This window comes from Diceros bicornis, chromosome 36, assembly GCF_020826845.1.
Source record: "Diceros bicornis minor isolate mBicDic1 chromosome 36, mDicBic1.mat.cur, whole genome shotgun sequence".
Classification (NCBI taxonomy): domain Eukaryota; kingdom Metazoa; phylum Chordata; class Mammalia; order Perissodactyla; family Rhinocerotidae; genus Diceros; species Diceros bicornis.
In genome coordinates this window covers 32,814,035-32,827,550 of record NC_080775.1, presented here as the reverse complement: position 1 = coordinate 32,827,550, position 13,516 = coordinate 32,814,035, and the positions used below count along the sequence as shown (strand labels likewise).

At 35.4% G+C, this 13,516-nt stretch overlaps 1 protein-coding gene across 3 annotated transcripts in view; it reads left to right on the top strand.

Annotated features, from left to right (window-relative positions):
* The window catches only part of CUL2 (cullin 2), a 92,458-nt gene that overhangs the window by 52,893 nt on the left and 26,049 nt on the right, over nt 1-13,516 (top strand). For all 3 annotated transcript variants that reach the window (XM_058532768.1, XM_058532767.1, XM_058532770.1), the window contains exons 7-8: nt 10,719-10,815; nt 10,908-11,018. In XM_058532768.1, the coding sequence (XP_058388751.1) occupies nt 10,719-10,815; nt 10,908-11,018 (208 nt within the window). The remainder of the gene's footprint in view (nt 1-10,718; nt 10,816-10,907; nt 11,019-13,516) is intronic.

Here is a 13,516-nt window from a genome sequence, read left to right as displayed (position 1 = left end):
TTTGGTCCTTAAGTCTATAGTTTTACCCATATATTATGTGTTCTTAAAAATAGTTTGCTCAAGTTGTATCTCCCTGCCATTGCTGCTAACAGAGAAATGTTTTATTGTGCATACCTACAACTTTTTTGTGGAAAGAGCTCCACCAGACTTACAGAATAAAATCTTTTCAGATCTGGTAAAATGTGTTGCAGATTTCATTTCCTGTCTACTTACTCACAATTCCCTTTCCCCATATTCATCCATGAGTTCCTAGATATTCTCTACAAGTGTCTAAAGAGTGTTACTATTTACTAGTGGTTTCTCAGATTTGGCCACTGAAAATCAGGCTTATGTGGGGAATGTTTAAAAGCATAATCTTTCTACAAAAATATTATAAAAGTAATATATGCTGATTTTAGAAAATTAAAAATGTACAGAAGGTTAAAAAGAAAAAAGTAAAAGACCTTTTACTTTTCCCCCAGTACCTTCAGTTTTGTTATTTAAAGGAAATCACTACTGAGGATTTTAAAGTATTTTCTAATAGAAATTCTCTGTGCGTTTAAGATTGTATGTATGCACATGTAATATGCAGGTACATACATTTATATCTGCATACATACATATATATAATATTACACACACATACATACGTACATACTTTGGGGAGCTTTTTGAAAGCACAGATATCTGAGTCCCCCCCATCGCCACTGAATTACATTCTAGGGAGAGTAGCAACTTAAATTTTTACAAAGCTCCCAGATGATGTTTATGCATCCAGTCCAGACCACCACTTATGAAGTACTGTTCTACACTGAATAATTTTCTCTCCACTTATTCTGTAAAGCTGTTATTGGAGTGTCTCCTTTTATCCTCTGGATTTCTTTATTACATAAGTATTAAGAATACTTAAAAGTATATTCTTCTTACAAGTTAGAACAGATTAGTGGTTGGTGTGAGACTATAAAGTGGTAGTATAAGGGAGTGCCTTTATGGTTATAGAACAGTTCTATGTCTTGAATGTGGTGGCAGTGCCATGAATCTAGACATGTGATAAAATTGCATAGAACTACACACACACAAACATACACAAACGATTATGTGTAAAACCTGGCAAAATCTGAGTGAGGTCTATAGATTGTACCAATGTCGATTTCCTGGTTTTAATATTATACCATAGTTATGTAAGATGTTACCATTGGCGAAAAACCTGGTGAAGGGTACAGAGGACCACTCTATATTATTTTTGCAACTTCCTGTGAGTCTATAATTATTTCAAAACTAAAAAATATTTTTTGAAAGTTTAAACAGTGCATAAAATGTGCATATCCCTGTTTTCTTTCTTTTACCTAAGACTTCCTTTCCTCTCCTCATAAGTAACTACTAATAGTTTGGTTGTACCTTAATATTTGTTAAGTACAGTGGCTTTCATCATTTTTTGGGTAATCTTTTATATTTCTTTGGGAAGATGATGGAGCTGTGGAGCCTCCCCACATAAAAATACTTGGTAAAGTTTTTATTCATTCTGAAATTATAACTCAACAGCAAGACAGTCATGACTTAAGCATCCTCTTTCTGTTTGCATGTGAACATGATAAACAAAGGCAAGAGTTAAGTGACAAATGGAAAAAATATTTGTGACTTCACAGCTCCGTTTTTTGAACTCTTCCTACTTTCCCCGCTGTTCTGACGTCATACAGATATCAAAGTTTCCTATAAATGTGGTTCCATTTCAAGGCTATTTTCTGTTCCATTTGTTAGTTTGTCTGTCTTTATGCCAGCACTTCACTGTGTTTATTAGTGTAGCTTAATAAGTCTTTATATCTGGTAAGACAAGTTTGCCCTCCATAAGCCAGAAGTGTTCTTGCTGCTCTTTGACCCTTTCCTCTTTCATATACGTGTTATAATCACCCTAGTTACCTTTAAAACATTTTTCCGTGGGATTGAAATTGAATTGAATCTGTAAGTTAGTTTGGAGAGAATCTACACCTTCACTGTATTAAATCTTCCTATGCACAAACATAGTATATCTATCTATTTATTATGCCTTCTTTAATATCTCCTAATAAGTTTTTATAAATTTATCTTTAAAGGTCCTGCATGCTTTTTGTTAGATTTATTTTGAGATAGTTGGTATTCTTTGATACTATTAAAAAAGTTTGTTCTGTATAATTACCTGTTCTATTTGTTTTGTGCTAGTATATAGAAATACAACTGACTCTTGTATATAAATCTTATATTCAGCCACCTTGTAAAATTCTGTCATTTCTAATAATTTGTACGTATTTTTGTGTTTTCTATGTAAACTATCATAATCTGTAAATAATGATAGTTTTGTTTCCTCCTTTCCTGTGTGTGTGTGCATGCTAGGACCTCCAAAGCGATGTTGAAGAGAAGTGATGGATAGTGAGCATCTTTGTCTCATTCCTGACTTTAAAGGTTACATGTGTAACATTTCCTCGTTTAAGATGATGCTTCCTCTAGTTTTTTAATAGATACTCTTTATCAGAATAATGAAGTTAAGTTGAACTGGTGTTGAATTTTATAAAATGACTTTTCTATTTCTATTGCGTGATCATATGGTTTTTTTCTATTAATCTGTTAATGTGGTGAATTACATTTATGGATTTTCTAATATTAAACTGTCCTTGCATAACTGGGATAAAACCCAGTTGGTTGTTGTCTATTATAATTTTTCTGCATTGTTGCATTTGATTTGCTAATATTTTATTTAGAATTTTGCATCTATATCTGTGACTGGAATGGGCCTGTAGTTATTCTTTCTCATGATGTCTTTATTTGGGTTTGGTATCGGGCTCATCCTTGTAGGATGAATTAGGGTGTATTCCCTCTTTTTCTTTTTTTTCTTTCCACCAAAGCCCCAGTAGATAGTTGTATGTCATAGTTGCACAGCCTTCTAGTTGCTGTATGTGGGACGCGGCCTCAGCATGGCCGGAGAAGCGGTGCGTCGGTGCGTGCCCAGGATCCGAACCTGGGCCGCCAGCAGCGGAGCGCGTGCACTTAACCGCTAAGCCACGGGGCCGGCCCTCCCTCTTTTTCTTTTGAGTAGAAGAGTTTGTATAAAATTTGGATGATCAATTTCTGAGTGTTTAGTAAAACTCCCTTCAAAACCTTCTGGGTCTAGGGTTTCTTTTTAAGAAGACTTTTTTTTAATCAGATTTTTAACACTGATGCAGTTTTTTCAATAGTCTTAAGACTAGTCAAACTTGTATTTCTTCTTGTCAGTTGTGAATTATCTTTTCTGTTGACAGTATTCTCCTTAAAAAACTTTTTAGTTGGAGTAATTTTAGATTTACAGAAGAGTTGCAAAGCTAATACAGAGAGTTCCTGTACACCCTTCACCCTGCTCCCCAATATTACTGTCTTACAACACAAACCAGTGTTTATGAACATTGGTACAATACTGTTAGCTAAACTACAGACTTTATTTGCATTTCCCCAGTTTTTTAGCTGATGTCCTCATTCTGTCCTAGGCTCCAGTCCAAGTCACCACATTGCATTTAGCTGTCGTGTTTCTGTGGTCTCCTTCACTCTGAGAATTTTTAGTTTTTCCTTGTCTCTCATGACTTTTTTAAAAGAGTAGTGGTCAGGAATTTTGTAGAATATCTCTCAATTTTAGTTTGTCTGGTGTTTTCTCATGATTAGACTGAGATAATGGATTTTGGGGAAGAATACCACGCAGTGATGTGCTCTTCTCCTCATAGAATGTCAGGAGTAAATGATGTCAACGTGACTTCTTACTCATGATGTTAATGTTGATTACTTGGTTAATGTATTGTTTTCTTTTTAATCCCCATCTGGAATAATGTTTTCATTCATAATATTGCTTATTTGCATCTTTCTTTTCTTGATCACTTTTAGAGGTTTGGGTATTTTGTTGGATTTTTTTCGAAGAACCAACTTTGGTCTTAGTGGATCTTCCGTATCGTGTCTTTCTTTTCTCTTTCATTATTCTGCTCTTATTTATTTATTTATTTTCCTTCTGGGAGATGAATGTGTTTAGATTGCACTGGAATGGGTGCAGAATCCTTGGGTAAGAGGAGGCTTAAAAATCTTGAACCAAATTATTTTTTTGCTGTAATCTGACATATTCATTCATAGAGTTGAGATATGATTACACAGTAGGCGATTGAGACAGGGTTTCTAATGTGAGGCCATACATTTCTTTTACAGTGAATAGAATTTCTATTTAAAAATTGTTTTCTACATGGTAATCTCAATTAAAGGAAATAAATTAATAATTTACTTGACATATTGTAGAGCTGTATTAAAGCTCCATTAATAATTTTTAAAACATTTAAGAAAAACAGTAAGAAACAGTAGTTGAATAACTGCCCATATTTCCTACTCCAAGTAGTGAAATTTATTTTTTAAAGAAAACAATTAGGAGTAAGAAGTAAAATACTGTTAAAATTGATTGAAAATTATAAGTTTTTCAAATATCAGAGTGGAGTAATTTGTTCCTCTGGGAATATCTTTACACACTTCTGTGATTTGGCTGCCAACTATTTTTCATTTGGTGCCAAAAGGACTTTGTCCCTATAGTAAATCTAAATGCGAGTGTTAACAATACCTATCTCATATTGCTGTTGTTAAGATGAAGTGAGATGCTGTATATAAAGTATTTACTGCAGTGCTCGAAGCGTAAGTCATAGTAAGTGTTCAGTAACATTTGCTGTATCCAGGTGAAAACTTCCCGTGATAACTCCCTATAGGCCATCCAGCTTGTGTAGGTTTTCTTCTTTAAACAGATCCTTATGTGAAGCTGGCCAGCTCAACTGAACGCTTGCTAATGGATGCGATTAAGTGTGTCTGTCATTCTTCAAATCTGCAATATATTTGTCAGGTTGAAACTGCCTTTTTGTAGGATCAAGTTTTTTTTACCCTTGGAGGTTATGCTATTTTACTTTCCCAGGACTGATCGCAAACTCTTGACACAGTATTCATAAAATATTGAAAATATTCAGAAAAATGATCCTTAGCCTTCATGGTCCTTCTCATTCTTTCTTGATTCCTTAGGTCTTGATTCCTGACTTCCACCCCTTTTTAAATTTTAAGCAACCCTCTCTGAATCATTTGTATGAACAACAGATAGATTGGAAATCAGGAGATTCTAGTCCCCTTAACATGTTCTGTTGCCTGAGTAAATTACTTCATTGGATTCCTTCACTGTAAAGTAGGGAGGGTGGGGTCAGCTGACCTTTGGAGGCCCCTTTCAGCTCTACATTTCCATTTTCCAATATATGGTTTTATAGAAATATTCTGTGACAAGAGACTGGTAAATTGCCTAGAGCACTAGGAAAAGTAGATTGAAAAAGATGAAAGGAAGGGGAGAGAAGATTATACAGTGAGAAGACTTCAGAGTAGAGACTGATGATGTGCCAGCAATCCCTAATAGATAGACCTGGTTTTACTTCTGAGTATTTGAGTCTCACTTAGTGCCAGAATTGTTTAATGTACTTTGAGAGGTTATTTTTATCTTAGTGGCCAATAGCTGCTAAAAGAAAAGACGTGTATCTTTCCTAGTTCTTAAATGCATTTAGCACTTAGAACACTGTTTGCCCTTAAATAGTCAGCATGTATGAGATACTGCTGCCCGAAAGCTGTGCCGGCAGCTGTTTGCGTTTGATTAGCCCTGAGGTTCTTACGCACTTGTCCTTGACTAAAATGCTTGCTTCCCCCACACAGGTGGTTATCTGGTACTAATAAGATAGCTCTTTTCCTACAATTTGGTTAGATAATCCCTACCTCAGTTAATTTCGTAATTATTCTTTTTTTTTTTTACCAAGATAATGTACTTTCTCCCTCTTTCAGCTGTGTAGTCTTAGACTCATCAGAAGATGAATTAATTTGGTGGCTACCTTAGAGAAGACAGTACTTCCTAATATAACTTTGGTTGTGTGAAGGTGTATTTTATGCTATACCATCACCGACATCTCTAGTTGTATATAATCACACATAGAATTGTCCTTCATTTTCTCATTGTAAGAGAAATATGTAAATCATAAAGATTCCCCAATCCCCAGGTAATGTGTTAACCTTCTTTGAAGATTTCAGAAAATTGAGGGCCATCTTAACCTTTAAAGAAGTAAAGTTGTCTGTCAGGCTAATGAAGGATCTTTTTTGTGTGAAATCTAAATGTTCCACAAAGTGACGGATGATGAATGCTGAAATGCTCAGTAAACTGTATTCAGGTTTTCATGGCTTTTAGAAAAAGTTGTAATTGAGTGCAGCCGGGGTATCTGCAGGAAAGACAAGAAGGTCTGCAAGGACGCAAACAGAAAAACAAGACAGCAGCGTGAGGTGATGTAAAGGGAGAAAGGGAGAGCTCTCGGCTTAAAGACCATGCGTCATCTGCTTTTCAGATACACACTGGGGCCAGGCTCCTTGTGCTGAATTGTGTTCTGTAAGGGTGGCTCTCTTGAGGTATATGTAGGGATCCCCACGTCTGGATTTTGCCAATTACATGCATGAGGCACATTTAAATATGTTCCTTTGTCGTCGTATTTCCTGCAAATTGGCCCTCCAGGGGCTTACTCAGACTCAGGTTGGTTCCCTCTGGCAAAACTAGCTGTTTTGTTCTTTCATAAGGTCTGATTTTTCACTCTTTTTTTGATGTAAGCAGCCACTGATGCTGAATACTGACATCTTTTAGTTTATTGACTTTTGTAAAGCTGTGTCACTTTAATTCTGTCATTTTGTTTTCATTTTTCATCTGAAATAATTTTACAAAGACATGCTTCCCCTCATCTGCTGTTTGGTTACCCAGTGGTAAAGTTCGTGTAGAAAAGGCAAAATAACTGCTTGTTTCTTTCCTTTTCTTTATCCACTTGTCAAGATAGTGAGTTGGTTTGCTGTCACCCTCAGAAAGTGACCAGTTATCTTTTTTTAATATATCATGATGAATTTATAGACTTAAATATATTTGATTTGTTTCTATTCACTGTCTTATTTTATTAAAATGTAAATTGCCTCTCTTTGGTTAGTTGGCTCCAGAGTCTTTTTGATATGATCCTAGTCATCCTTGATAGCTTTCTTGCTATCTAGGATGTCAGGATGTTCCAGACTTATCTTGTACATTTTCATCCCCAGACCTGGTAATCAGCTACTCAGTGAAAAACTTAGTTCTAAATGATACATAAATGCATTCTTGAAAAAGTTTGAACATTCCACATCTTTTCCTCAATCTTCCTCTTCACAGAGGTAATCCCTGTTATCATTCGGTTGACTCTTTTCCCTCCTATGAATTATGTCTGTGTACAGAGATAAATACAATACAGAATATTGTTTTGTTTTCTTTTTAATGTGATTTTTCAAACTTTTGAAAATCATAATGCTATTTATACTTATTAACTTTTTTTAATTCAGTTGTATATCTTGCTAATTTTTTTGTGTTCGTACATGGAGATCTACTTCATTCTTTTTAAACTGCTACGTAATATTTTATAAGGCTCTACCTCATTGTGTTAAACTCTCCTCCCTGATGTATATTAGGTTGTTTCCACGGTGTTAGTTTTTCCACTAATACAGCTCTTGCTTCTGTTGTGCACAAGTGCAGATGCTTGTCTTGAGTCACAGAGTGTGTGCATTTATTGCCCGCTTGCCCTCTAAAGTGCCTGTTCTTCTGCAAGCGGAGTCTAAGAAGACCTGTTTCTCTACCACTCACCAATACTTGATATTATCAAATCTTGTCAGTTGGAGGGTGACACATCTCCTTGATTTCCCAGTGCCTTTCTCAGGTGGGAATGGGGGAGCCTAGGCGGTGCTCTGAGGTGAGTGCTGCTGTAGACTCCTGGGTATGAGGTCCCCTCCTCCGGGGGCACCGCCTGCTCTCAGGACACGTGCTGCTTGTTGCCTGGCTTCAGACGCGCTTTGTTCTGACGACCTAGCTGGCTTTGCCAACTGCAGTGTGCCGTCCAGCTTTCAGTGTATGCCCCTTCTCACCTGTCTTCCTCCACTCTTTTCCCACGGTCTCCTTGTAGCAATTCTTTCTTTTGGGCGTTTTGGTCTGTAGTTTTGTTTTTCTACGCTATCTAGTCTTCTCTCCATCTTCTTTCAATTTCTACAAGACTAAGGGCTATTGCCAACATTGAAGTATTAGAAAGTATCTTTCCTATCATTTCTCAGACTTAGAGTGGGAGCAGGAGACTTTATTTAGTTTGCTGGAATGCTATTCTCATTTTAAACATAGGGGGTAAATGAAGGTTTCACTAAGAGATTAATTTGTGCATTGTCACATATCAGTGTCAGGATTTTTGAGAGTTCCAGCCTAACTTCTAATGACCATCACAAACGTGGTCTGCTACCTGAGTTAAATAGTTGGTTTTAAAAACCTTGATTTTAAAATCATAATCAGTGCTTTTTTTTTTGTCTCTTAGCTTTATTCTCCTATGTATGTAATATATTGAAAATGCTTCCATTTTGCTCCTCTCAGTACTTAAAATACTAGCTAATGTTTACTGATTGTTTACTCATGTACCAGGCACTGTGCCACGTGCCTTCCTGGATTATGCTTAATCTTTACCACATCCTCATGAAGTGTGGGTACTTTTATTATCCCCACTTTACAGAAGAGGAAATCTCTGAGTACTAAGAAGTTAAGCATCTGCCCAGGGTGACAGCATATTAGTGCAGCCAGAACTCAAGCCCAGGCAGTCTGACGCCAAAATTCTGCTCTTAAGGGCTATGGTAAACTATTCCTATTAGTCCCTGTCATCCCAGCTGAGTGGTTTTATTGTCTTGGTAATTTCATTATGATTGTTGTAGACATTTTCCACACAGTCCTGTTAAGAGCAAATAGTAAGCCGTATTTCTAAAAATTCTACATATTCTTTTCCCAGGACTCATCTCTTGGGACCACTGTTGTTAGATGAGAGCAGAGTTTAAAATGACCGGTTTAGTCGTTGCTTTTGTATATTACTAACGTAACATCATTTCACAGTTTATTTTCATTATCTGTCAGCCTAATAGAAATGCAGTATATTTATAATGATTTTGTGTAGTACTTTTTGTGCAGTTCTAAAAATATGTGGTGATCTTAAAGATTGAATAATTATGCTTAAGAGTTTTTGAGTTCAGATATTATTCTTATAGGGAGAACAACTTAGTTATTAAGCACTAGGAATATCAATATTTTCTCTAGGCAGAGCCTTACCTGATTCCAGCTTATCTGGGCCTTTTGGGATCACAAACAAGTGGCACGAGTGCTGAGAATAGCAGGAGTGGAGGTTTTCCTGGTGCTGAGTGGAGACAGTAGGATTTGGTCATGAAAAGAATTTTAGGTAACCTGATTTCCCAGATATTCAGATATTTCTCATTCTTGATTGATTTTCATTTGGTCCTCGGAAAAATTAAAAGGAAAAAAAAAAGTGATGTGTTCCAAACAGATAGGTTAGATCATTATTTCGCCAGGTTGAGTGTGGGCTTAAGAGGGAAATAATGCAGGGTGAGCAGAGGAAATGAGCTCGCTGTGTGTGACGCTACATGAACTCATTGTTCTTATTAGTAATATCAAAATGTAGACTTTGTATCTAAGATTCTGTGACTGAAGAACTGCTGTAGCCATGTTAATTCACGTACAAAAAACTTTCCCCAGAAAATCCAAATAATTAAAGGAAGAATGAAAGAGGGTTAGAGGGATGCAGAGGCAGGGAGGAACGCTATTAATATAGAAAGGTAATGGTCGCAATACTTTTCTTAAAGGTTAGAAAATCTGTATATCCTGCTGTAAAGAACAGGAGCTTTTACTAGGGAATGATGACAATGTATTTTCTGTGCTCTCTTTGTAAAATAATTATTAATTCAAAGAAAAAACTATTTTAAAGTGAGGTGGAAATTGCCAGTAGAAAGGTAAACTTTTGACTGCATCCTGGTTTGATTCAAGCATTAGTCCTGGAGGCAGAAACTCCCAGCTTAGGGCCAGACTCTTTCACTGTGGCTTTAGGTGAACTATTTTTCTCTATTTCATTCTTGTATTTCATTAGAAAAGCTAATGTTCACCTACGTTTCTTATTGTGATAAAGACTTGCATCACAATAGTGCCTTTGACTAAGTAGGAACTTATCAAATGTCACATGAATAACTGAGATGATTTTAGATCCCTTTGCAACTGTAAAAGAATATAGAAATACTAAAACATATCTCACTAAATTTATAAATAAATACCTTTGTGCTTGAATGGAAAGCAACTCAGCAGCTCTAGCAATCTCTTAGAGAGAGAACAATAGCAATTAGTTATTTCAGTAAGTGATACGTTATATAGAGTGTACCTTTGAGGAATGCATGCCATCAGATTACTATAGGCATACTTGTAATGGTTTGAAGACTGAATTCTCAGACCAAATCCGCTAATAATAGAGTTTGTGGCAAGTGAACTTAAGACATTCTTAACCACCAGTATTAAAGCCATGAATTGATAGCTCATATCTTCTCTAAAATTAAAGAAGTATCATTTTAGTAAGTATCAACATAGTATCTTTAATTTTACAATCAAAGCTTTTATTTATTGAAATGATATCTAATATGTACATTAACTATCATAAATATTAATTAAGCTGTGATACGTAAGAATTATTTTTAAGCATCATGCATGCATTGACCTTTAAAATGCTTTATAATTTGATTAGACCAATAGAATAAGCAGCCATATTTTGGTGTACATTGGTATATTTTCATAGATAATTTGTATTCTCAAGAATATTTTGTGTTATACCTTGTTTTAGTGATCGTGGCGGAGAAGACCCAAACCAGAAAGTAATCCACGGGGTTATTAACTCCTTTGTTCATGTTGAACAGTATAAGAAAAAATTCCCCTTAAAGGTAAAATCTTCCTTTAAAAACATAATCAGACCTTTAATTTCTTAAATTACTTGTTCTAATTTTTAAAATATGATTTTAATTGATTTATTTAGTTTTATCAAGAAATCTTTGAGTCTCCCTTTCTGACTGAAACAGGAGAGTATTACAAACAAGAAGCTTCAAATTTATTACAAGAATCAAACTGCTCACAGTATATGGAAAAGGTAAGAAAGAAAACAAATTATGTTAAATACATCATCTATTATATATCAGGCATGGTTTTATTTAACATTAGTTTTCTTAGTTAATATGTTTTTGTTGGAGAAAGGTTCTGTTTGTTTGATCATTACTCTGAGTTATAGTTAATGTACACCACCTGTTGATAAATCATTGTTCTTGCCATAGCATTTTCCGTGAGAAAAAGTGTTATTCCAATTTTCGCCATGGTTGATGCTTTTTGATAATTCCTGATTGTTTGATTTGCTTGTCTTTGAAATTAATATATGCAGTTGGCCCTTCATATCTGTGGATTACACATCTGCAGATTTAACCAACCACAGGCCTACGATGGTTGCATCTGTATTGAATATGTACAGACTTCTTTTCATCATTATTCCCTAAACAATACAGTAAAACAACTTTTTACGTAGCATTTACATTGTATTAGGTATTATAGGTAATCTAGAGATGATTTAAAGTCTACAGGAGGATGTGTGTAGGTTATATGCAAATACTACGCCATTTATATAAGGGACTTGAGCATCTGTGGATTTTGGTATCCATGGGGGTCCTGGAACTAATCGCCAGCAGATACCGAAGAATGACTGTATTCACATTCTTGGCAAGATAATAAACTGTATTTTGTGCTTAGTAGATACGTTTAGGGACTAGGATAAGTGTAGAAGCTACGTGTTTGGGTTTTTATCTTTCTTCCTTTAAAATGGAAGGAAAAATATAATAATTCTAGTACTTACATCACTTTTCTGGTCTGTTTTTAGAAGGCTGAGAAAAACCTCTACAGGAAATTTTAATTTAATCAGTAAACCAACATACATTAATTGTCATATTTAAAATTCCATGTATATTTTCTCAGTAAAAGAATCATGATATTATAAATTCAGTCATCATACAAGATATACTAGAAATTTTAACCAGCTTTCTTCATCTGCAGTGTTGGATTTCAAGCATTTTATTATAAGATTATTTTTGTTAGTTTGTTTAGCCAAGAAAGATCAAATGTTGTAAGTGGAATACCTGTAGTGTGAGGTCAAGAAATACCAGTACTTACTTATAGACTGTTATGGATTCCCCACAGCCCAGGTCTAGAAGTCTGAGTTGTTTAATTTTCTTCCTGCTATAGTCCCTAATTAGCTCTGGGGCCTTGAGTTAGTCATCTAGGACATTTTTCTCTCTCTATTAAGTGCAAGTCACACTAAGTCAGTGGTTCTTAGCTCTTAGCCTTTTTTGCATCTTAGATTCTTACTAAAGGTTCCAGATCCAATCCTGAAAAGTGCACAGAGAATATCAGTGATACATACACTCCTCGTTGTATCTGGCCCTCAACAGAGGCCATTGGCAAAAATATTGTACGGTTCCACTTATGTGAAATATCTAGAATGCAATTCATAGAGACAGAAAGTAGATTAGAAGTTATTGGGAGGGGAGAATGGGGAGTTATTGCAAAATGGTTACAGAGTTTTTTGTTTGGTACGATGAAAATGTTTTGGAAATAATTGCACAACATTGTGAATGTAATTAATGCCATTGAACTGTACACTTAAAAGTGGCAAATTTTATGTTATATATATTTTACCACAATTTAAAAAACACTAATAATGTAATATATAAAAACCATTAAATTCTGTACTTTAAATGGATAAATTATATGTTATGTAAATTATATCTCAAATTGTTAAAAGGAGGGCCATTGGAAATTATGTTTGAAAAATAGTGTTTGTAAGAGTAGTTCATTTAATTAACGGACTAATTAATATGGCCTTCCTACTTTCCTTCCTGTACCTTTCCTCTAGTTTTGGCCTTTTCCCCCAGCTACAAGTGGTTTTATAGTTATTTGAAGCTCTGAATTGAGACATTCCAACTTTGTCTGCCTTTCTCTTGATATACACTCCAGCCTCCCATCCCCCCAGTTATCATTGTTTTATTTTGTTTTCCTTTTCTCATCCTCCCTCACCTTCCTCAGACTCACATTCTAATTCCTGTTGCATTTGGTTAATCCATAAACAATTAAAGTCATTTATAGTATGCTATAAATGACTAATAGGCATAGTCCTTTTAAGGACTGTTTTTATTTTAAAAAACAAACTTATTGACCAAAATGATTCTCTTAGTTGGTGAAATATATGGTGAACACCTTTTAATCTAGATACTTTCTTGCCCACCTTTGGTTTCGATGACTTTGCCCTGAGCTCCTGGCTCCACAAGGTAGCACAGTAGGAGAGAGAGGACTGTGAGTTTCTCCTCAGTCTTGAGCCTCATTTTCGTCAAAAGATATCTGAGAGGTATCCAGGAATGGTATGTTATTTCCCCTCTCAACATCACCTTCCCTCCCAACATCACCTTCTTATGCCCAGGCAAACTCAGCAGTACTCCTCAAAGGCTTAGAAGTACATGGTTCCCTGGGGCCAGTTAAGTTCAGAAACTAGTTACATAGCTTCATGTTACAGCAAGTTTTCAAAGTCTAAACATTTGTGCGTGTATGTGC